At 38.6% G+C, this 26,677-nt stretch overlaps 1 protein-coding gene across 1 annotated transcript in view; it reads right to left on the bottom strand.

Moving 5' to 3' along the window:
* Positions 1-4,960: 4,960 nt before the first annotated feature.
* pdgfc (platelet derived growth factor c) overlaps positions 4,961-26,677 on the bottom strand; it is a 44,859-nt gene continuing 23,142 nt past the window's right edge. The window contains exons 2-6 of the mRNA XM_051420680.1: positions 21,491-21,683; positions 16,553-16,733; positions 7,649-7,856; positions 7,253-7,473; positions 4,961-6,095 (exon numbers count right to left, since the gene is read on the bottom strand). Coding sequence (XP_051276640.1) covers positions 5,982-6,095; positions 7,253-7,473; positions 7,649-7,856; positions 16,553-16,733; positions 21,491-21,683 — 917 coding nt within the window. The 3' untranslated portion in view covers positions 4,961-5,981. The remainder of the gene's footprint in view (positions 6,096-7,252; positions 7,474-7,648; positions 7,857-16,552; positions 16,734-21,490; positions 21,684-26,677) is intronic.

Genomic DNA, 26,677 nt, shown 5'->3' with positions numbered 1-26,677 from the left:
AGTTTCAACAACAACAATGACTTCTTAGATGGTTCTGTGTAACAAACCATCTGACACTGTCAGGTTAACCTAGGTCTACACAATTGTGTCCTCGATATGTAACCCTATTGGAGAAATGAGTTCATTCACACAAATTCGTTTCACTGTTTCTGATTTGGAGTCCAAGCATTTTTGTTTTACAAGAGTAAGTAACCCCCCACAAAAGACAAACAATGTCTTTCATGCTGTGGAATTTTATTGAATACATTTGTTTTTGCCCTTAGAATATTAAAATAGCATACCAACGACTAAGAAAACAAAGGGCTGCCTTCCCCTTAGTTTGAATTCATCATTAGAAACCCACAAAGTGTACCTCCAGGGTTAGAAAAACACATTGCCAATTAACTGAATGACACAGGAATCAGTGACTTTTGACCTTGCTCTCTATTAAGGATGCATTTCCCTTTTAGCCGTCGGTGGGATTGGATGTTTGTGAGTAATAGCATCAGCTGTGAGAAACTTGTCAGAGCTCATCAGCTCTGGACCCTTGGTACATCTACATCACTTCCACCATGTTGTGTGTGTGTATTGTAGGAGATATGCTATTACATGAATGTAGTTCACACACTATCACCGGCCTAGATGTGCTCGGGGGTAAAGTAAGGCACTCAGTCTGATGGCATTTTGCTAACACGATACAATGGAGGCAGGAGGAGGTGACAACTTGCTGGATTCAAATCCAATTTCGATGGCTCTGTTTTTTGAAAATGTTGATGTATAGAATTTAAATGTTAAACTTTCTAGTAGTTTTAGTACTATGTGTAGCACTCTATATTTCTCAGTTTGGTAAAATTGTTGTATATACTGTATACTTACATATTTGATTTATGGCAGGATGTTTAATGCACAGTGTTCTATAGAGTTCAGAATAAATGTAAAAACCTTTCATCCTGGTGTGGTAACGTGGAGTGGTTAAATGTTAGACGTAATGAGGAGATGAAGGCTGGAATGGGAGACATCTGTCAAATGACTTAACCTACAGTATATTTAACGTGGAGCTCTACTCGGCTGTGCTGCTTTGTAAATGATTCCCTGACCCATGATTAATACTACACTAAAGTCCAGGACCTTACATTCCCAGCAACAACAGCCGGTTCTCTGAAAACCGCTACTGCAGCACCCTATAATTATCAAAACATAACATGTACCCGACAATTTGGCCTTTCCATCCATATACTGTGAACCAATTAGGGATGCTGGAGATGTCATCTGGATGGGGCTGCCATATTTTCTCCATCAGTCAGTGCTCAAAGAACCAGCGCAGTTATAAACGACCTCAAGTTGCGATCGATTCCCAGACTGCATGTTGAAATTTATAGTCAGTTGCCAGTTACAGGAGATGGATGGTTGCAAATGTGAAGGCGCTGCAAAGGCTGCAGTGAATCTTTCAAGACTTCCTCTTGTAGATACAACAATATGGCTTGGGGGAAAATAGGGCAGGACTGTATCACTTCCTTTTCTGGATCATGTCTACTTTGTCCTGCAGCACAAGTGATGTAGTTTCAGACTGAATGTGTTTTTTTTCTTTTTGTTTGTGGGAGTACTTTAACATTTTCAATTTAGTTCACCAGACATATGTCACACTTGTGGAAAGAAAAGCTTATATCTGTGCTTTATTGTTCTTAAAATGGCTAGTTGGCTTTATTAGCATTCTGCATAGAGGTACAGCTAACTATCCATGTGTAGCAAGGTGTGACCCATGCTTTTATTGGGGGCATGTTAGCAGAACTTGCAAACCACTTTAGGGAAACCACTTGGAGAATAGGCACAAAAATGTCACAATATCCCTTGATTATTAGGTGTGTTGAAATTAAAATGTCAGTTTTCCTTTAAAGGTAAGTTGAGATTCATATATTTAAAGGTGGTGCATATGCACTTAGCAACAGTGTAGTCCAGTGCAGTTGCAGTCATGAGAAATGTCAGAGATAGGTGGAAACTGAAAGGCCACAGTTGTTGTTGCCATTGGCTGAAGTGTTGGTGGTTAAGGTATGAGACAGGGCCAGAGGGTTTTTAAGGCCTTGGGAACAGACAAGTGTGACAGTTTATTCGCAATACTCAAAACAAGCAGAAAGAAAGCAAGTGTGCAAACATTAACCAAGCTTTAATCTAAACGGAGATTCAAACTTACATCCATTTATCAGTTCTCTATCAGAAATCACTGAAGACAGCTTTATGTAATGTAATTCCACTGTAGACAGTGTAGACTGAATGAATGGATGATTTGAAAGAGTAGTTCAACCTTTTGGTGAATACACTTACTCAGTTTTTTTGATGAAAGTTAGAGAAGATCAATTACACTCCTGTCTGTATGGTGAATATGCTGTTACAACCACCAGCCAGTTAGCTTAGCTGACACACTACAAAACAAAATGGTTTTTACAAGGAATTAATTATCAGACTATTTTTTTGGCCTTAAACAGTTCCTTCCTGTGTGTAGGTGTAATAAGTTGTTAATTAGTGGGCTGTAGATGCAAATTGTTACCTTTGGACAGAGCAAGGCTAGCCATTCCCCTTGTTTTAGGCTAACTGCTGGCTGTTTTTTTTTTTTTTTTTGCTTCATCCCCAAATGGCAAAACATTTCTTTAAATGAATTAACTAAATTATTAACTAATTATAAATGAGGATCATTATGATCACCCTATATTGTGTGATATAACAAACTGAGGGGGCAGAACATACCATTACTTGCTTCATTACATTCTTGTCTTTTTAGACATTTTAGTGCAGAAATGTTACAAATCATATCTTTGAATGAATTTGTATGAGCAGTAAGGGAACCAGAAAAGAAAAATAAACAATGCAACCTCCACACTTTCCATTGGCAGAACAATTTCAGGGACAAATCTTTGCTTGAGTTTTGATTTATTATTTTCTCAAATTATATGTTTAGAAGTGTAGGAGGCTCTGTCTTTTCAGCTATTCAGAAATGCTGAGGAAAGGTCAAACCTGTAATTTATTGGAGGTTAGACCTTCGATTTCATTGAACAAGTCTTTGTAGGAGGAGATTTTTGAGCTGAGTGTATTGTGCGTGTTGTAGAAATGATTCATATGTAGAGGCAGAAAGAGACTGTCAGCCTTTGGTCAGAGCCAGTGCCGAACTACAAATGCAGTCTACAGTCCGTGAGATTCTGTCCTTTTTGTTATTTCGTAACATCTGTGGTGCTTAGCAACCACTGGTGTAGTGTCTACACTACCTTGAAATGCACTTCACAGAGAATTTCTATTCACACAGCTTCATTGTCTGTTCAGCCCACAGTGGCTGGTACCATTCATCTCATGTTTTTTATCTTTTTAGCAAAACTTCTAAGTTGATTGCTGGTTAAGAGTTTGTTTTTCCTCAGAGACAAAATTAATTAGAATTTAGTTTCTTGCATTATAGAGACACTTAAATTGCACCATGATGCTGCTGTCAAACCTCACTGAGGCTGCTTTGGTTTCACAGGAAAGAAGGCAATGATCAGAGGCGCATGTGGGTGAAGGGTGTAAGCGTCAAGTGCTGGGTTGTAGTTGCACACATTCCAACATACACACTCACATACACAAACACACTAAGAGCCAGACCAACTGCCCTTGCTGGGTCACATCTTGTGCCAGTGCAGTGAGGTTTCCTCTGCAAAGAAACACTGCACTGACTAAGGAAGGCAGTCTGTTTCATATCATAAAAACCACACTGGGAGCCGGCGGGTTTATGCAGTAGCATCTGGCGTCACCGCAGATGACTGCCAGGCACACATTAGATCAGAATAATTGGCCAGGACAGCAGCGTGAGATGGACAAATGAGAACCTCCTCCTGGGTGACCTGATGGCCGATGGGGAGAATGAACAACATTGCTCAGTGTCTGATAAGGAGTTTGTGAAATAAAGAATAAATAGATAAGGGACAAGTGCTTAGCATTTAGTTTTTAAGGTAATGTTTGTTTGTTGTATTATTATACAAAAACAAAATAGGGTGACTCACAAGTAATTCTATCTATCTTCTATGCAGATGATAAGTTAAAAGTCACAAAAAACCTAGTGGATCTACCTCTGTATAGTAGATAATCGTTATATATGCCCTTCTCAAATAAAACATTTAATGGCTCAGAACTGAAGAATAGAATTGAAAATGAATAAATAAACAAATTACAGTTGCTAGGTCCTTCTAGCTCCTCATTTGCTTTTTACAGTTCGGTAACACATCAAACATTATTCAAATGATGGTCCTTTAGAAGTTTAAAAAAGGTTGTTAATATATTTTTTTTAAATTTTGTTTCCACTTCTAATGAACTAAAACTATTTTTTTGGTATGTTTTAATTTAACCCCAAAGTATTTGGTGTGGATTTTCTATAAAGTACTTGTAAAGTGTATTTAAAGGAATTCTATTAAGATAAAAATTACCTGTTATTAGTGCTGTCAGTTAAACGCGTTATTAACAGCGTTAACGCAAACCCATTTTAACGGTGTCTCTTTATCGCAAGATTAACGTTCTTTTTGGCCTAGCACACTTTGTAGTTTTTCTCACATGCTGTTGCAACAACTAGTAACATTAGAAAAAACTACAACACCACACCAGATCTAGCTAGACCGGAAACAAAACAACAGGCACGCTGCACACACTTGTTTAAGAGTAGTAGACGTTACGTTTTGAGTGGATGGCGAGCGCGAGACGCCGAAATGGATGCCAATAATATTCTGAATGGAAAGTTTACTTTTAAAAAGTAATGCGATTAATCGCGATTAAATATTTTAATCGTTTGACAGCACTACTTGTTATTATGAAACTCCCTGTCTTGTGTTCAAAGAAAACCAGATTAATAATTTAAGGCAACATACCACATGCAAAAGACTCCTCCCTCACTGCTTGTTCATGTCCAACATTGGATATATTTGCTTTAGGACTTAGTTTCACTGCTAACCAATGCCAAGTACTGTACCTCCACTTAAAAATGGAAGAATTTATTTTTGATGAAATACACAAACAATTATTGCAAAAGTAGAGATAAATAACTTTGGCATACAGGAAATGAAAAACATCCATGACACAATGGCAATGTAAAATGACTAACAATGACAATTGGCAGCTAATCCTACTGTACACTAACATATGAAGCAAACAAGACATTTTGGACCTAAATTTCCCTTTCATTAAACAAATAAATATTTAATATCTCACAATCTCAAATGTAGCAAGATTTGCTTGACGGTAGGCATTCCTGAAGCAAGCAGATTTGACATTGCTGAGATGGGATAAATGAAGAGTTGTAATGAACAATACCCAACTGATTCTACATGTGCAACTTTTATCCCCTCCTTGAGAATCTTTGGTAGAAAAGGCATGATGGTACAGAAAAAAATTTAAATGTCATATTTACACATGATACAGTCTTATTAGCAAGGCATTCAGCTGCGGCTGTGTTTCACCACAGATTAAACCTGTGTAAAAACAATAGGGTAGGAAAGAAAAACTGCTCATGAAAAAACAACTTTCTTTGCTTTGATGGTAATAATAGAGGGGCAGAGGGAGTAAGGCAGCTGAAGCCAACTCACTTATAGACATAAAAAGTACTTGAACAAAGAAGCTCCCATTTTCCATGAGAGTATCAGCCCACACTGGCTGAACTTTAACAAAGACCTCAAGAAGAAGAGGCAAAAATACCTCAATGTTCTTATCTCTGAGGAGCAGAAGAATATAGTCTTCAGAGCGCATAGGTTATAGTCCAGATCTGCTCCAGTGTCTTTTTGTCTCTCTAAAATGCACTTAGAGCACACTATTGGTATTCCACAACGGTCAAATCCATTCCGGAGATTTATTAAATTCCAGTCTGTTCTGCTTAATCCAATTAACGAAAGGACAACAGGATAAAGGGAGAATCTTGTTAGATTCCAGTGGAAGTGGATGAGATACAAAACATTTCAAACATCCTGCATGACTCCAGTGGCAGCTATTACACATGTCCAAGGTCAGTCCCAGTCATCTTTACACTCGCAAGCACACTCCTCATGGTGCTCTAAGGGCACATCAGTCATGGATTTCTGCAGACCTCTGCCACCGCTTCGGTGCTTCAACAGTAGAACCTGTCAAAAAGTGGGACATTTTAGTTAATAGCTGGACATCAAACACTAGATGTAAACAAGCAACTTATGTTTAAAGGTTGTAAAGGTCCAGTGTGTAACATGTAGGAAATGGAATATAATATGCATAGACATGTTTTCAAAAGCGTACAATCAACTGAATATTGTTATGTTCTCGCTACCTTAGAGTGATCCACTTATTTTCTACAGATGCCGCAGGACGCACTCCATGGAGGTCACTATGTTGAATCATTATATTTCTACAGTAGCCCAGAAGGGACAAACCAAACACTACCTCTAGACAGGGGTGTTTGCATTTTTCACACATTTTGCAGCCACCATAATTTCTCCTTCGTGCTTGTAGAAGCAACTACACCACTAGATGCCACTAAATCCTACTTAACAGACCTGTAAAAGGCCAAAAATTATATTTTTGACCCAAAGATTATTTTGTCTTAAACGTTTCAATAATATTAGTGACTTAATCTCATTAGATGCTTACATTTCTGGACTTCAAATCTACATTTCCAAGCCATACCGACTGTCATTACATTGCTGTAACTTTTGTGCAATTAGAAATACTGGTTAAAGGGTGGAACTAGGAAAGACCACAAGGTCATAGGACACGCATAGCAAATTCTGTATTTTTTTCATGAAGTCATCCTGTCTATAAAGTTAATAGTAAGGTTGGTGGAAGGTTAAATATTGAACCATATAGAGGGACCAAACAACATTGCTCATCCTGTGCTGCCAGTGGGAAAAAAGTTCCTAGATTGATCCTGAATATCTTTTTTCATGCATATTCTGCTATTGGTGTTCTGATTTCCTATGCTTTCTCAGAGCTGAGAAGAGGCTATTGCTGGTCATGCTACATTGATTACCATATCCTTAATTCCAAACATACTGCTGTTAATGCTACTGGACAAATGCTTTTCTCATTTTGGTGAAAGACCAATCCAAAGCTGGATTTTTAAAATCCAGTGTAAATGTAAAAACCTTAAAATGAAAAAATTGTTTCAGCTCTTATGTTAGTTGGAAATAATATAGTGTAATAAAATCAATAATTTCATAACTTCAGAGTCTGTAGGTAAATGTCTCAAAATGATTCACGTAATACACGTTCTATGTTCCTTGTTTTTCATGATCAAGTTGATGTTTACCTCATGATATTTCTTTGTGACCCTGGTGGGAATGCATTGGCAGTCATAGCAGCGGTGAGAGCAGCAGGCACAGTTTCCACCACAGCGTTTCACCAAGAGGCAGCTTGGCCAGAAAATGGCATCTGTCTTCTTTAGCTCCTCCCGCAAGGATACGGAGAAGTTGCGTGGAGTGCAGCTGTACAGCCGAACTTCCTCCCTCAACATATTAAGATCAGTTCCTCCTGAAAGACACAGAGAAGACATGATCACAATCACTTCCTGTCAAAACAAACCTTGCAATTCTCACATCTGACAAATAGTATTTAATGGCTACTGTAATACCACAATTTAAAACTATCCTTTATCAATATTTTGTATTTAATTTAATTGTAACGTACAAGTTTAAAAGTGTCCTACCTCTGGCTTTCTTATTATGGATGAAGGATTTCCCCAGCACATGCCACGTAGGTTTGTACAACTCTTCCATATCCACCTGCCATCGCTCCGGCTCCAGGTACTTCATGACCTCCTCCATGGTGTTCAACCCTGCCACAGCCTCTGACAACTCCTCAATACCCTGCAGGGTTGGAGGGAGAACAGCAGGGACCTCTGGTTCTGATACACTCTGCAGAAAAAACAGACGAGATAGAGAGTGATGGAAAAGAAAGGTCATTTATTCAGTATATACAGTATTTATGTACGAAATTACAACAACAACATCTTAGATGTTACGGTCCTGCTTTCTCGACTTTTAATGCCACTGAAAAAGTATTTTTCTCTTTTATGTGGCAAGCATACAATGCTTGTGTGATAGAAATATACTGTAGCTTCCACACCCAAAAACGTATCATTGCACCAACTGCCTTACAGACCGGCCACTTTCCGTGACATTTAAGAGCTTTTACTGTGAGCCTGCTCTAGGTTATGAATACTAAAACAGGAAAGTTACACAGAAGGAACAATTTTGTCAGCAGTGACAAGATGTGTTTTATTTCTACAATGTGAAACACTGTTAATGTATAAAAGGAAGGAGTTTGACAGCACATCAGTACATTTTATGTGATGGTAAGAAATTGGGTTTAAATTGGGTTCAGGCTCATTAAATGCTACAGTGGTTTGGACTTGAGTTGAGTTAAACAGAAACCATGGCGGTCCAGGCCAGCTAGGGCCCAATTTAAACCCTATGTGTTAGACCTGGTAATGTGTGGAAGAGTTGAGACTAGAGCTGCTGAAGATTACGGACAGATCTTGCTAAGCATTCCCACGCTGGCCAATACACTGGATAAACACACTGATTCTGAGAATTGATAGGGAAGTAGAAAACCTACTCCATAGAAACATTTATATGTGTATTTCCACTTAAATCTGTATTGGCATGATATTTTTCATTATTCATACATCATGTATTTGCTGCTGCTTTCCAGTTTTCTTCCATTTGTGCTTCCTGTTGTCTCAAGATATTTGTCCATTTCCCCATTAAGAGGACTTCTTCAACAATTATTGGTTGATAGACATTGTTTTTTTTTTTGTCAATGGCAACATCTTCCTCCAATTCCTTGTAAAAATGTTTTGCTATTAAAAGTATTTAACCAAATGTCTGTTGCTCCCATTAAGATAAGATAAATTATAGATATAAAGTACTATACAATGCATAGGGACCTTATTGTGACAAGATATGTATACATCTATGTAACTGTATTCTTTTCACATTGGGGTAATTAGGAAATTTTTTTAAAATTTTTGTTTTACAGAATTCCCTCCATGTTTTTAAATTAGTGAATATGTATCTTCTACATATTTGACAATTATGATCTAAAATTTCACCATTAAGCTCTTTTTTATGATTCTCTTTCATATATTTAGCGCATCCTTAATGTTCAATATTTGATATGAGACAAATTAATATTTTAATAAAAAATTCCACAGAGCTGCTCAGTTTTCAATTGCACAACACGGTCACTGTGGGTATGTTGAGAATATACCTGCCTAAGATACAGTCTGTTAACCTCCATTCAAAGATGCAACTTTGCCAATATAATCTCTGGTTTAGAAATAAAAGCATCATCATGCATTTATACTCCAGTGAGGTACATAATAATGTACACTGCATCTGAAATTGTTCCATGCACTGAAGTTGAGAGGCAAATGTGAATAAATGGCATCATTTTTTAAGTTGTCAAATGTGATCACATCTCTGTCACCTTCTCTGCTCACTTTGCATAACAACATTTGTCCCTTTAGCTCCCATAGGCAGCAGTATTATTTCTTCCAAGCTCCCAACCCTCCAGGCTACAGCATGCAGTCAGAGAGAAGATTGATACCTGGGGTGTTGGTCTTCCCACGAGAGAAGAGGCTAATCTGTTAAACCTTTCAGTCCTGTGACGCTGCGTTTGTCCAACATGTCAGCTCGCTGGTCTCTCTAATCTTATGTGACTGACAGGTAGAAGGCAACATTGTGACACTTACAAAAAAAATGCAGCTTGTGTAGCACTGAAAAACATTGGCTGCTGGCAGCTGGGTCTTTAAGCTTCTGGAGAGGCAGAAATGTTTGAAAAGAAAAAAAAGGATTCCAGGAATCTGTATCTTCCCTTTGATGACTTATAGGGGTGAATTAGAAAGGAATCCAGTGAGAAATGGAGGTTGGAAGAGGAAAGGTTTACCTTTTATCAGAGCCCATGGCACTAACATTGCAAGGACTTGTGGTTTCATTTTTATTTACCACTGACACTAAAACATTAATGGCACTGTAAAACCACCTTGACAAAAGTTATCCATAAAGTGACTTATATAATTTTATTTAAAGGTTTAACAAGAATACAGATATCACCTACAGCTAACATAGATATTTAAGATGGATGTATATAGTCCATTTTTCAGCTCAACTTGACACAAGGCACAGGCGATTAATTAATTAAACACGTATTGACATTTATACACTGAATAATAGATGTAACACCGTAAACATCCAGAAGATTTATTGACTGCGAAAGTCCATGCAATACTCTCAAAATCCATGTCACTTTGGCATAGACTTTAAAATAAGATGCCAGTGGTTTGACATGGCTGCACCACAGGCTACAAAAATACAGCTGATGTGCAGCTGTGCTCATGCCACAGATTTGACTCATTCTAATGAGGCTGCCTTCATAACCATTCAACATATCTTTGGTTTATTTGGAACCTACTGAGATAAACAGACACAAATGTGAAAGGAATATTTGTGGAGAAAACGACTGGACATATAGCGTCATATAAGTTTTTGTAAACTAGAGTAAATTGAATAGTTCTTTCTTGGAGCTGTATTTCTAGACAACAGAAGAAAGCTGTTGTTAGTTGAGCCTTGGCCGTGGCTAACAGCATGGACTGGAAGCCATTAACAGCTTGTGAATGTCGACGGTGCAACACTCCCCCAATTAGCGGAGCTCTGCAAGCTCAGCTTTTAGATAGAGAAGCCAAGCAATCCTTCAGAGACACATCAAAATGGTGTGAATAAAGCTATAAGTAGCAAATGAGAGCTCCCATTAAAAAACTTCACGAACAAAGTACTTAAATCGACCACCAACTTCCAGCTGGCAGGAATTCAAAGCGGTGTCCATTGTGTCAAGTTTCACACAAATAGATGTGACGCATGAACACATTCAGAAGTTGACAATAAAATCATCATGAACTAGAGGAAGAGCAAACAAGACTTTTGAATTTGGCTCAGTGAAGCCACAATCTTTGATTTGCTATAAAATAATTCTACATCTATGATGTAACATATTTAGATTAATGATGGATGTATGATTTTTAGCTAATAAACAGAAAAGAGCTGTTTGAGTAAACATAAGCTCTTCATTCATTGCCATTTTTGTGATAACACTTTAAATAAGACACTCAAAGACAGTGAGTGGAATAGCATTTAACAAAGCTTCGGAACAAACAGGATGCTGATTCGACACAACATGCTGCGATGACAGATGAACGTTGGCCACTGAGGCACTAGTCCAGGTCCTGTTGCAGGTATTTTCTTTGTGTCTAGGTGTCTGACAGTTACTTTCCAAAGGCATAAGCATGTGCAACACTGCTTGTTTCCTAAAAGCTGACACTGATGGGACAGGTACACAGTGAAAAGAATGTCCTGAATGCAAATGTGTAGTTAAGAATTAGACCTTTCGTATATAAGAAGTCTTGCAGTACTTAACAGAAGCGCATGAGGTTAGAGATTACTATCCTTATTTCTGAAGAGAAAAACATATATAAAGATTTTGAACTATCTATGACTAAATAAGAAGATCCTCTTGCATAATTCTGCACATTACAGGCTCAAATGAGCTCCTAATTCCCCTCAACCTTAGAAACAGCTTGCTATTGAAAATTTAGACTCAAGGTATTAAGGCTGCTGTCGGTAACTTATAAAAATAAGTCTTTGTCATATTTGCTGAAACTTTCATTATATCCTGACAGTAGTGCATGAGCCAGATAACTTGTGAAAAAAAACCTGGTTCCTCTGGCTCCTCTTAGTGCTCCTAATGGTATTTGCAAGAATCCACCACGTTTGAAGGAAAAAGAACCAATCAGAGCTGAGAAAGCTAGTTGATGGTTGAGTCTCAATCCCAGGTCGTCAAATACAGACACTTTGGATTGGTGGCTTGAAGATAGTTCATGGTTGAGTCTCATTCCCAGGTTGTGACAACCGCAGCTTTAAACTCAAACATGCACTGGAAGAGTATGTTCTTCAGCTGCCTTAATAAAAGCAGTTTCTTGTTTCTTGCAGTTTCTATCAATCATTTATGAAAAATAGCTGAGCCAGCAAACCAAGGCAGGCTGAAAGTAGGAATTAGAGACACAGTGGAGGTAATATGCTTGAACCAATGTTCCAAAATATGTGCAACTCTGAACATAACAATATACAGGCAGCAAGAGGATATTTTCCGAGACTGAAATGAACAACTGTGTTTTCAGAACTTAATGTTTTTTTATTCTTCAGATGACCTAAGACAGAGTCAAAGTGTGAAAGCTTGTAATGTACCTCTTACCACTGCCAAACTCCCCTGAACCCCCTGCCCCTCAAGAAATAACCTTGTTTCCAAGCTGTGATTACCTCATTTCCAGCTCTCTTTGTTCTCACACAGCACAACCACATGGTCTTATTTCTGGTGACTAAAATGACAGGTTGAACTAACTATGTTGAGATGAAAATTCTGAAATAGCATCTTGGGAGAGCTCTGGAAAACAATATATTCTCTTTTACATGGAGTTGCAAACCACTTCCTTGCACAACAGAGCTTTGAGTAAGCAACAACGTCTGTTGTGTGTGAATAAAGTGCTTTTTTCTCTCACTATACGCCACACACTGCAATTGAGGTTGGTGTAAAAACAGACCTCAATTTCATCATGCCAACGGTAAGCCTCCTGCAATGCTTTGCCAGTCATTACCCTCTGCTTTAACTAGGATTTTACTCCTTACTTCTTCTGCCCTATCTCCTTCTATTCAAGTCTGTAAAACTCTCTTCAATCCATTAAAATAAGCAAAGCTGGTAGAGAGATCATTATGCCTAGGTAGAAGTGGGGTTTAATTGTGGATTGGGACCTCACAGAGACAATGATGTATGTTTTGTTTTCTCCTTTAACCCACCACTCAACACCCCTCATGCTCCATTCAACAGACTCCTTCTCTTCGATGTTTTAACAACCTCTTTGCCTCGGCCCTTTCACTTTCCGAAAATCTCTTCCTGTGAATTACAGACTGGGTCTTATTTTTTTCCCCCTTCCATTCCATGCAAGTGGTGGGGAGGAATTATTGCTTGTTTAAATATAAACTAAAGTGCTGGCCCCTGCGTGGCACGAGGTTCCAGTAGCTGCTGGTTGACCACAGAGGAAACAGAGTGCTGCTGTTCTAGCGTGCTCCTCCTGTGTCAGAAGAAAGTTCAAAGGGAAGCCAGACTGAACGTGCAGAGGCCAAAGCTTCCTTTTCCCCCCTCATGGTTTCCGCACCTTCTAGAGTTGGAAAATGAAAGACAAACCCGGTCTCCTGTTCCGTAACATAGTTAGTGGCAGACATTTGAACACCGCAGTAGAATAGCTTCATTCTGCTGCAAAATAATTACATTTGAGTTTTAAATTCCAAAACATCCCCAGTTTGTGGAGTGTTTTACCTTCAAATTTAAATATTTCTGAAAGTGTAACATTTTTTTACACTAAAATATATGGTGTAAATTTTTTTTTGTGCTGATTACTTGTTCTTTGACCAGTTGTTTCTGATTTAGAACATATTATTGCCAGTTTCAGACTATTTAATTCAGTCAAACTTTTAATCTGCTCTTTAGACAAAAAAATATTTTGTTAATTTGGTTTTGTAGAAAAAACTGTTTAAATGTCTCAAAGTAGGGTATCAGAAAAGTATTATTGTTATTAATGTTAAAGGGGGGAGTTTTTCTGCATGGGTCTAAGGATAGAGGGTGTTGTATGTTGTACAAATTATTAAGCCTTTTGAGGCAATTTGTGGTTTGTGATCATTGTTTAAAATTTACTATAAACTGCTAACTGACATTTCCCTTTTGGAATCAACTCCTTGTAATAATGTCTTATTGGATTAATCTGTCTCCATAAGATAAAGCAAGGCCTTGCTTGTACATCAAACATCACAAACTACTGCAGTCTATTGATGGTGAATATGCTGTTCAATTTGAAAATTATCATGAAGATAAGATAAACATTTATAGATCCCTGTTGGGGAAATTCAAGTTTACACAGTGCAGAGGAATGTAGTACAAAGAAAAGAAAATACAATACAAAACAATGATAAAATTATACAGTAAAAAAAATAGAATAAACCTATGGGTATTTAGATGTGCAATGTTTCTGAGAGCATACTTTGTGTATTACTGGAGATTGACTGAGCAACCTTCTTTTCAATAACTTATCACAGGGAGCTCGTACATGTAATGATTGACTTTTCACTAATAACACATCTGTATTTTTAGAAATACAGCTTTGACGCCCAGTATGTGTTCAGCATGTCAGTGAATCCTATGTCAGTTAGTGCTGCTATCATCAATGTTGTTTTAGGTTTTAAGGCTGAAGGAAGAATGCAGTAAAGATGTGTATGAGGAATAAAAGAACAAAAAGCTTTTGAGGCAGAAAAGAAAGTTGCAGAGAGAATACAAAGCGCCATCAGTGACCTCAGTTGCCTATTTGTGCTTGTCAGATTTCACAGTGCTGCAGGCCATTAGGGATTAATGAGGAGTAGAGCTGTTTACTTAAAGCAAGTGAACAGAACTAAAACATGACAGGTTAAAACATGGCAGTCGTCTCTTCAGTTTATCTCTGGGCTTTTGTCAGCGAAGGGAGCAGGGGCGAAGGGATTCTGTGCGTGTGTGTGGTCTAAAGACCAGGACAGAGAAGAGTAAGTGAAAGAAAATGAGGAATGGGAAGACGATGGAGCAAGACAAAGATCGCTAGAAGTACCCAAGCTAGAAGTACCCAAGCACAGAAGTATTTTCTAACATATTTTACTGTCGTTCTGCAAGGACTGCTAAATGTAACTTAAGAAATAAGTTTTTCAATTGCAAAACAAATGTGTTGCATTACTTGTTGCAACAAAAAAGTAATCTTTAATGCGTTACTTTGTAGCGTGCTGATTTTGTTAAAATAATTGTATCTTTTCTTCTAAGGTAGTCTTGATCTCTGAATCACTGCCCACATTTTCATATTGTTCAGCAATTTAACTTGGTCTTATTCATAGATCCTTGTTTCCATTGGTCGTAAAAACAATTGACCAATCAGAACTTTGTAGGCAGGAATAAGAAGAGGATGCCTCTTTCCTATTTACTTTGCTCGTTAGTTAGCTTTATCAAATAAAACCTGCAGAATGACAGAATGACCACAGAAAGTATGGATGGGACTGATGCAGCAGTACAAATTGTTGTAAATTGTCATAAAAAATAATGACTTATATTACTCTTATTTCCATTAACTGTTTGAAACTGCTGTGAAGCTTCAGTGTCAACTTAAGATCAGCAAGATGGATATGTCAGTCATGACTAACCCCCTTCCTCCCAACAAGTTAAAACAAACTAATCTCTGACTGACAAATGAGAGTCCACGAGGCATGACATTACGTATGCTCTGACAAATATTGGTACTCTTGGCTTCACACACTGATATTTAACTGATATCTTTTTTATGTGTGATCATGTGTATGATCACACGTGTGACATAAACCTCAAGGCTGCAGTTGCTGGTTGTTGCTGATGTACTGAATGAGTTAAACCTTATGCTATGTACACACTTCAATTTCATTGGGTAAGTTGCTGCCAAAAGTCTAAAAGGTGTATGGAAACAAAGATTAGCAAGGGATAGAAGTAGTGACTATAGTTTATGTTACAGGCAAAGACAAGGGAAAGGGAGAAATAACAGGAAAGAGCTGGTTGTTGCCAGAAATATATTTCAGTCCTAAATAGAGTAAGAGTAAAATAACACAGGTTTCTGTGTGAAGTGGGGTATTGTAAAAACACATAAAAGGGGATATTACTTTTGAACTACTGTACGTGATGATAAAAAGCGAACTGAAAATGAAACAGACAGACAGCAGCGTGACAATTTTCCACACAAAAAGCACTTCTATCTCTTAATTCCTACTTTCATTTCAGGGGCTTGAATGAATCCCCCCGAGGGTCAGAGGACCTCTTTGTGAATGTGAAACCACTTATTTTCTCCATCTCACTCTCAAGCAGCACCATCACTGACACTGAGACACCTCGTCTGTCATCTGACTGGATCTATAGATACAGTACAGGTTCAGAGGGTAGAACAGCAATATGGAACACAACAGTTTGATTATTTATAAATGGGAACAATACCATCTCCAGAAAATGAGAACATTTTTAAGTGGATATCTTTGATCTGTTGTGTATTGTCTTACGTTTTAGAACTATTATAGGGTCCATTACAACCAATTGCCATTTTAATCATTGGCAACTTGTTTGTACTCACCAATTTCATTGCAGACACTGTGGACATATTGTTTTGTCTGCGTAGAAGTGTATGAGCTGCTCTGGCTTGTGTCTATCTTTATAACTACAATAGATAATAAAACAGGTGCCAGATGTTCCAAAGTGCTTAAACACAATTTCTCCCCAACGATGCTTAAAACTTACACATAAGCATAAATGGATGATTGCAAATTAAGACACCATGTTATGTAACAAGCAAACTATTTGGAGAGGCATTGCTTACTGCCATGTGAGAGAGGCAGAAACATGCTATGACAGCTAAGCACTCAAGTGCCTACAATGCACATTTTTAATCTCCAAAGCATGGATGACGTTTGCTACGTACCACAGGAACGAGGGAGTAGCGGATGCAGAATCCCGGCTCCAAAGGGAAGTACTCATCAGAGATGAAGCGGATCCTGATCTGACTGCCTTTAGAAGTGTGACTAGCTGGTACCGACTGTGACCCACACCAACGACCAAGGACTGTTTTCTCAGTTGGATCCTCTATTTCCACAAAGTCGTACCTGGTAGATTGAGACAGAGAAAGAAAGAAGAAATTGATTATTTTAGTCTCTGAGACATTGCCAGTTATTGATTGTTCCATTATCATGAAATTGTCTTTGTCCAAGTTATAACAACTACTTCAAACTACAACTGGCTATGTTTGAGCTTTCATATGGTAGATTTAGGCCTCTACATATGCATGTCCGTTGACTTCAGCTTGTCAGCACCTTTAACATTGTGCCATGTTGTCCCCTCAGCTCTATCTCACCCATCTGAAGGTGAGCTTGGTAATATCAATAAAACTGCCTGGGGAAATAAAAGTTTAACCTCATAAAAAAAGAAAAAAAGAAAATAAATATCTTTAACAGCAGGTTGCAATATCTCAGTGGCGACAGATGAGATCTTACTGTTATTTACAGCCTGAATTAATGACTTGTATATTGCCAGTGTACTGAGGACAAATCTCAGGTTGGTTGACAGTGCAGCATAAGCAGCTGTTCTTACTATTTAGCGGTTATGGTTGCTGATGCAGCCTTTTGACAGGCCTATTACACTCCAGCTCCATGTTGTCATTGACATATAGTTTTTAATTAAAACTTGAGCTTGTTATATTGTACTGATTTGAATGTTGACTGCGGGAAAGCCTCAGGCCTCTTTACTCGGACTCGAAAACAAATTCTCAGTTGTTTGAAAACTCCCTTTGTTAATCATTAAATTTACATGATTGCTGTTTTATGCTGGGGAGACTACTAGGTCTGGATATCAGTGTGAACAAAAAATTAATATGAATAGCTCTAAGAGGGTATTTTTCAAAATAATTTGGCAATAACGTGCTTTTATCTCTTAATCTTTATTATATTGAGTATTCAGAATAGTTTTTCCACTTTCACTGTCACCAACTCCTCTTCAATACCCACAGAAATAACTGAGGTAAATGGACTGAAACCAGGTTTAAATGACACAGTATATTCCTGGCTATAAACCTAACAATCACTGAAAACTGCAGAAGCGATTGGTGTCTGAAAATCAAAGATTGTATCTGAAAAAAGTCCATGCATTCCTGAAATATTATTTAGTTTTAGCAGGATGGATTTAACAAGTTTCAAGGATTTCACAAATTTCACTAAACAAAACGATGATACATTTCAACTGAGAAAAATATAAATAAAAGCACCATTTTGTTTGTTGTGGGGATCGAACTTTGCGACCCTGTAATTACATGACAGTGTTTCTCCCCTGGCCACCCTGCCAACCCATAATACCAGTAAACATTATGAAGTGCAGAAGCAAATGGCCATGCTCCAGACTCCTTTGGTGTGCCAAGGCTAACATCGACCAACCTCAGCACTTAAGACACGCGGTTCAGGAGTTCAGTCTTTATTATTTATACCTGTGTGTGAAACCAGTGGCTGCAGTGCATTCAATACAGCCTTGTTTCACTGACTCTTCACAGTCTGGGATTAATCACTTTGCCATTTGCGTCAACAGGCACGCTAACCTCTCATTCAGTGCTGCCAATTCGGATATTTGGATTTCAAGGACATTGTTTACATTTTGCACCGGCTTGACAGATTCAGTTCAAGCTGGTTTCAATAAAACAACACGGAGGGACATGAGCAAGACTAAAAATGGATTTTCTGTGAAGTTAAATAAACTGAAGGGGAGGGGGGTCGATACATTTACTGACTCTGCTGCCTTTGATTTGGAAAGTTATACAGGAAGTTTGTAATCTGCACAAACAAACATATTGGCAAAGGTAAAACTGAAGCTGTTCTTTGAAATACCATTCACAGTTTAAATGTACAAATGTTAGGCAACTGCATGAGCTATAAAACATTCATTCATATAAGTGCAAACCAGACTGGCATGAAATGGTTTTGGAAGAGTATGAAATATCAGTTTAGATTCTCTCTGCCTTCTCGATGGAGGTCAGTGAGGAGAAGAGCTTTCCTCTCTAAAAATCAGCCCTCAGACAGCTCCAGAGCTTTGACAGATGGCTCATCAATAATGCAGGATGCCCTGATCATTACACATCGCCATGTGTTCAGAATCACCATGTCGAACAGCAGTTTTTCAGATTTACAAATGCACTAACATACATACCAAACTGTACCTACAGTCACAGTGAACAGGACGAGAACGACAAAGGCATCTTATATACCGTGCTACCAGAGAGGAAATTCTTCCTGCACACTGCAAAAAAACTGTTTAATATTCACAAAGCTTTCTCCTAAGTAGTTTTTTCCTTGTACATTATTAATAGATACAATATCTACCACTGAGATGATGCAGATTAGCAACATGAACATATTTTTAATCTGCTCCTTTCAGACTAAAGACAGAGAGCATAAATGCCTTTCAGAGAACAGTCCTGTCTGTGAGCCGCCAAGCACGACTCTGCTGCCATGCCAACCAGCAGCAAGACCAATCCCTCTCCAATATGCCTCTCCTCCAGTGGATTTGGTAAGAATGCTTTTCATCGCGCCACAGACAAACAGAATAGCAGATGAGCATCTCGACTACACAGCCTCCCTCTCATCTTAGCAAAGACTTCTCGCTCCAGGCTCGGTACCAGAGCCAAACACTCTCTCTCACTGTTGTTTGTTTTATCCCCCTGCCATTCCTGTGAATCACTGGACAGGAGATTACATTTTTGTTTATTTGCATCACATTGTGCAGTGACACAAGTATAAGAGCAGCCTATCAATACTATTGTGTACAAATGTTTTTTTGCTGTAACACCCATGGAGTAAAGGTCTAAGGGCAGATTTTGTGAATACATTTGTAAACACACACCAGAGATAAAGTAGATAATGCAGACTAGGCCAGAGGCTTGTTAATGTATGTGTGTGTATGTTGGACAGAGTCTGTGCATCTGTTTAAGAGAAAAAAGAGAGAGGGTGAGAGAAAAGTAGATAGACTTGTGAATGTGTGTCTGTTTCTGCTTGTGATTGCATGCTGCATTCATCCGTCTGCCAACCCTGCCAAGAGCGTGTATCTTGGGATCTGATCAAAACCTGTTGGGTCCGGGTGACGTGGGAGGAGTGGAAGAGGGGGGCGAAGAGAATGAAAAATGTGAGCGCTGGGGCAGTAGACGTGGCGATGACTTGCATGACCCTAGAAAAGGATGTTGTTATTGTCTCTCGCCCCTCTCCCCAAGGACGCTGACTAGTGCAGTCTTGTAAAGGCAGGACGGCACAAAAGTTGTCAATCTGCACCCTGCCCCACTGTGGAACTAACAGGGTTTCAACAGCAACACTAACCTCATTCGTCAACGTGAACCCTGCCCACCATGGAGGTGTGCTGGCTCAAATTACCTGCACTCACATACTGTTTTTTCAGCTTTTTTTTCTGATAAGCAACAACCAACAAAGGCAGGATACATGAAATATTATGTGGAGGCATGAATCCTGGATGGCAGAACATTAGACAATTAAATCAGCTGCAAACCCTCCAGACCCTGGAAGAAAATCTGAGTCAGAATCTCAAACACCTCATTGATCAATGAAGTTGAATGCCCAGGAACTGTCAGTGGAACAGGAGCATACTGATTCATGGTCACATATTCTTTTAATTTCCTGATATGTGCAGTGATTCTTTCAAAAGATACATGTTCATCTATTGCTGCCCTGTCCAACATCTAAACTTTGTGTAGAGAACTGTCATTCACCTTGTTATCCATTAGGGGGCTCTCCAGGAATGACTAGCGAGGTCACCCTCCCCCAGCTCTTCTCCTCCTTCCACTGATTGGGCTTCTCCATGCTAACCAGTCACTTGTGATATATTGACAGGGCACTGAGCATAATGCACAGAGGGTAAATCGATCGTAACTGGGGCTCGGGATCCCCGTTTAAATTGAATGACAACAGAGGCAAACCCTGGCAGTAATTGAAAGTGGGCTTCTCAATAAGGCAGAGGATGTACAGTGTGTGTATGTGTGTGTGTTTGTGTTTATGTGTGGCCAGTCAGAGGGTGAGGCGCGTGTCTTTCGAACAATCACATGAGCAGCTAAAAATATCGACTACATCAAGTATAATATGCTGGACTGGACCACGTCATCATGGGGTCTTGGGCGAAACAAATCACTCTGCTGCTGGGTTTTCAATATTCACGAGCTGCCACGGCAGACCAAAGGCAATTTCACAAATGGCCACACACTCTGACTATAAACCTTTAAAGCTGGACTACTAACACAGGCAGGACACGTCTTTACCCCAGACCAACACATATGTGGCATGCCAACATGGGGAAGCCCCCAATTGATGAGACCTGGTCAAGGAAGCAGGGAACAAAAACTATGCACTTCTACAGCTAACTTCTGAAAGAGGTTATTGTAATGGGTAACATTTTCATTTAGACAATAAAGGCCACTTTGTCTCATCTTTCAAAATGACATTAATAAACAATTTAAAGAGTACATTGTTTTTTTGGGGGGAGGTTGGCACATTTATCAGATCAGTGAGGAAGAAAATAATCAATGTGTCCAAATAATGTGTGTATACAAATAATCCAATATCTATCGTGCATGCAAACCTTTTAGCACGTGTTACACTGGCCCGGAAAACCAGCCTAGTTGTAGGATAGGGAACAGAGAAAGGACAGGAACATCTTACATTGTAATACATTATCATACTCTTTGTTACATAATTAGCTTTATTTTGTCCCATTGCCGGATCCAAGTCTACTGCTTTGAATCACAATGTTAGCATAAAGCAACACTTACAAGATGACCAGCAGGCCATTGCACCTCCAAATTATTATTATTGTATGTTCTTACTTGCATATGCCATCTTCGGGGTCTTCCAGACCAAACCTCTCATCAAAGGTGAGCTGGATCCTCATGTTACTGGTTGCCACTAGTCTCCAGACCAAGACAGTACTCCTGGGATAAGTGTGTGGAAAGTCTGGGCTGTGAACCATTCCCTCTCCAGACACTGTTATGATCTTCTCCTGATGGGAATCTTGCACTCCTGTAACAGAAAATAGATTAGAATAGATTTTGTGTTTTGCATAGACTGTAGCAGTTTGGTTGGTTCAGGTTAAAAAAGTAAATCATGGGGGGAAACCCATATGCATTATTTCACTGACAAGGGCTTGGTTTTGAGAAGACACTGATCTTATGATTTGAAACATAAACATGTCAAGCAGCATACGAAGAGGATGAGACTTATAAGATGGAGCACCAGATTGATGCTTCTTTTATGTTTTATTCACCCTTAGATAGTCTTGTCTGAAATATCTGGCTCCAAATCAAACCAATGCATTAGACAAATCATACAGGTAAAGTGGCCAGTTTAATTGTTCCATTGGGGTTTATCTTTAACCTTACGGTCTGTAACTGACCTTTATACATTTATCACATACCAAAACACATGCAGGAAAAATATATCTGTATCTGGCAATTAGATAAAGCTTCAGTTTCGAAAGGAATAATTTAAGGAAAATATATTCATCATTATTGATGTTATTTTGAGTTTTATTGATTGCAATATGGAAATCGCTGAGGAGGCAAACACAGTCTTACACCTCCCTGTAGCCCATGAAAAGAGGCCTGGACCTGCAGCTGAGTCACACTCTGTGCTCTAATAAACAGAGGAGGTTGAAGGGTAAATATGGTGGCAGGACTGAAAGGAACAGTGTGACAGCAAAAAATCAAAGCTAAAAAATGCCCCAAAAAACTGTTGACAGCTGACAGATTGAGCTGACAGCATGGGAAGTCCACAATCATTAACTTATTGTCTTATTATTGGTATATTATATACATATCTTGTCTTTAATTGCGCTTTTACATTATAACTCAACAAATCTAAAACATTAGCTGAGTGCAGAGTACCTCGAAGGGAAACTGATGGGTTCTACCAAGCTCCTCTCATAAAGCCATTAAGGCCCACTGGGACTACTGGCTGCAGATTTATTTACAGTGACCAAGCTCGTCACTCAGTCCCCCAGGGCTCCATCAAGCCCTGTCAACTTCAGGAGAAGAATTGCCTGGATACCTCCACCTGAGCCTCACAACCATTGCAATGACAACAGCCCAAAACCATGTTGATTACCATGCTGAGGACTGTTTTCAATTCACCAGGTCAAAATAGTAGATCACATCTAAGTGCAAAAGAAGACAGATATTACCATTTTCACTTTTAGGCAATCAAAAACAATACAATGTATTAATGTATAATTTCATCACCTTCAATATGTTAGCTTACTGCTCATTTTGTAAACTACAGTATCTATTTTTTTTCAACATGTGAAATGCACATACAAGATGTTTAAGGCAGATTTAGCACTTTTGGTGAAGCGAAGCTCCCCTGCATCCAATCTTTGTGCTAACTAGGCTAAACCTTTATTGTTTTCAGAAGTAAAATTGTCTTCAGAAATGTATATTTAAGTGAAAAAAGGCAACTAGAAAGCCAAAAGTATGCATAGTAGAGAAGAAGAAAAACTGGGCATTCTTGTACCCCACAAGCCAATCATAAGAGTGGGCACTCAGTGGGCAATCAAAGCATTGTGCTCTACAGAAATGCCCCGCCGTGGCTGTATCTACACTAGCTTCCACATATAACACTTGTCAACACCCACGTTTGTTTCACATTGCAAACATTGTCATTGTTGATTACTTTTTTTCTCAGAGATTATCGTGATAAATTTATCCCATCCCCAGCCTATCCTCAATTTGTTTAAGCAGTATTTATTTCTATACCACTGATGATGATCATTCAGTATTCATAAACCAATCCAATACGTCTAGCCGTCAGAGGAACCAGCAGGGGTTTAATGTGCTCAGGAGAAGGAGTGTACTGCTGGAAGTTTGTCAGTGCATTAAACGGATGAGTAACCATTTCCCCAGTGCAACTTATACAGACAAATTATTATTTGAAACACATTTTGAGCTTGATTACTCTTTATTTTGCCATAAATTTGATTTAAGGATGTGATTCATACCCAGCAGGGTGATTCATTCTGAGGTTCTTTGCTTGCAATAGAAACAAAAACACAGGCAAGTTAAGTTTGTGCCATATGCTCACCCTGTATAATGTCAAATAACAGTTCCACAGAAACTTGTAGTTCCTTAGGGTGGTTCCAAGGAAAACAAATCTGCCTGAAGGAGTGGTCAGTGAAAATAAGTGAGAGTGAAGTGAAACCAACTTCTGCAGGGTACTGTCTGTTTTTCACAATTTTCTGATCAAGTCAGTAACAATTCAAAGACAAATGACAATCCCCCCCTCTGTTGCTACGCCTGTCAAGTTCCATTCTCACAGGGCACAGATGTTTACAATGATATTGGTGGCAGATTCACCACTTGAAATTCTTGAAACAAAATGTGTCCTTGATTTCAGACAGGGTAGACAAAAAGCATGCTGAAATTGTCAACCGTCAATGGCAGATTTGATCAGCTAGCTAGCCAGTCTACCTAACATTAGCTTCATGAGCTCTTTAATATTTCAAGCGTACTCATTTTAAAACGAGAACCCTGGAAAAGGGGTCTTGCGCTTGATGGCTACATACTGTACATGATATTGTGCTAAAAGGCAAACACACAAATACACAACAATACAAACAGAATTGTTTTTGCATTGTAGTATCGAGCAAGTCAGTCCTTATTAAAGGTACAATAGGAAAAATGAAAAATCAGAGTCATGTTTCATTCTAACATTACTCTACTGAGTTAGTAGAGGTTAGAGCTATGCTTTATTCATTTTCAAACAGAAAAGTGACACAACCCTCTAAACTCTTCTACAGCCCCATGAATACCACTTCAACATGTTGAGAAATCCAAAGATTGACAGGCCTGCTGTGCCTAGTTTCGGTTGCTAAGCGGTGATTGGGCAATTGCTGTTCAGTGGTGTTTAGACGAATACACATTATTTTTCAAAGTAGTCTGATTTATTTAATATTTGTTTAAATTTGCCTTTCAGGATACAGTACAAACATATATAGCTTTGTTTTATGTTGTTGATAGAAAGGCACCCAACCCCTCTCTGATCCAATATAAAAGATCTTCTTTTATCAAGATGTAACTTGATGACATGACATGTGGACTTTGTCTCCTGGCATCCCGACTGATGCTGTCTATCAAACTGAATAAGTACATAAAACAACAATGACACTTTCTTTTAAAAACAATTACTTCAGATTGCAGATATCACTTTGATGTTTTCATTTGGGTTTGGTGGTAAGCCAGGCGGGAACAGATTGAATGACAGAGTGCCAGATGCAAAGAAAAGCAAAGCCCAGGCGTGACTTCTCAATGAACAGGCTCTTTCATAATTGTGTAAAGAGATTGACCTCAAGTACAAACTATCTCACCAAATAAGGGCCACTTTCTTCGGGCAGATCAAATCTTTTGCAAAAAAACACATGCACTCCTCGTGGACAAAAAGAGAACATTTTATATACCACTGAATTAAAAAAAAACCTTAAAGCCATATTTTGTTATTCAGGACTACTCTTTCTTTATGTGGTTAATAACAGCATGATGATATTCAAATACATCTACCTAACTTTTTATCCCTGCAGTCAATATTTCTTTGATTTCTTTGCATGAACTACCGAAAACAATGGCGGATCATTCTTTTAATCTTTGCTGCAAGTAGCAGCAACACACAAGGTTTGATTGACTGTTTTTATATCCATTTGCTGGCTCAGGAGGAAACAAGCCGGTAGCTTTCATGCTATTAAAGCTTGGCACTCCATCACAATGACATGTTTTTAATTACATCCCTATTACTGTGGGCTCCAACATACAGGCTCATAAAGTACATAATGCATAATGTGGAAAAAAAAACGGGATTATTTAATATATGAGTCCAGATGTACTGCACTGCATGTGTGATAGTAGTTGTACAGTACATATGTTATTAATAGAAGTGGCTAAAAGACAACAAAAATCTACTTCTATAATTAGAAATAGATGTCTACTTATTAGGGCTCTCCCTGTGCATAATGCCTTGGTAGAATCTGTTAAATGATGACTGGAATATCTCTTTATTAAGACTGCAATTAATGGGAAAATGTGAAAGGAACATCTGAGCTTGCTGTAGAGAAAAGGGGAAAAAGAAGGGTAAAAAAAAAGAAGGCCTTGACGTGAAAGCATTAGGTCCTGATGAAAAGGTATTCCAGAGATCTCCATGGATGAAATCATACTTAATCCAAATAGTCTGCAAATATCCTTCTTAATCCTTAGACACTCATCACAAGTAATTGCAGTAGGTGGGGGAACAATGTGTTTGCATTCCTCTTTGGTTCAGGTCTTTGTGCACGAAGATCAAGAATGAAGCATCCAAGTGATTCTTCGCTGTGGATCTTTTGTTCACTTGCATCAAAGCAGAAACTCCTTAAGAGTGTTCTCCTTCAGAGTGGATCAGCTGACAACCAATATTTGATTAAAGGAAGATACACAAGGTCACAAACCAGACTCCTTCCTTTTTTCCTGAAGCTTTTCTTTATCTTTTTTTTTAAAATAAACAATACAGTCTTTTCATGCTTCTCTCTTTTCAACCTTCCCATTGATGTCCTCCCTCTCCAATTTACCCTCTGTGCACTGTAAAATGCAGAGACACGCTACCAGTAGGGCTGGATTCTGGGTGTAACTTTGACTTGAAAATGACCTCACTCTTGGGGTTAACCAATGTCATCTAATGATCAGAGAAGCGGTCCCCCAGAGTGAATTACCTCAAACATGACTTTTCTTTGACCTACTTTTTTTTCCTCTGTGGGGAAAGTAGAGCCTACTATTAAGGGAGGAAGTGACTCTGAATAAATAGGAGCCTATACAGTGCAGCCATTGTGCTTTGTTCACACGTTAGTGGGTGAACCATTCATGCTGTTAAACATTAACCTTTCCCCTGCCAAAACAAAAGTGCTGCACACATGCAGAGAACCATGGACATGTGTACATTGTAACATTAGTGCACATGAGCATTGGACAACTATTACTACTACTACTAGTGATGATAATAACTAA

This window comes from Dicentrarchus labrax, unplaced genomic scaffold (genome assembly GCF_905237075.1).
Source record: "Dicentrarchus labrax unplaced genomic scaffold, dlabrax2021, whole genome shotgun sequence".
NCBI classification, from domain to species: Eukaryota; Metazoa; Chordata; class Actinopteri; family Moronidae; genus Dicentrarchus; species Dicentrarchus labrax.
This window is presented reverse-complemented; position numbering and strand designations above follow the sequence as displayed.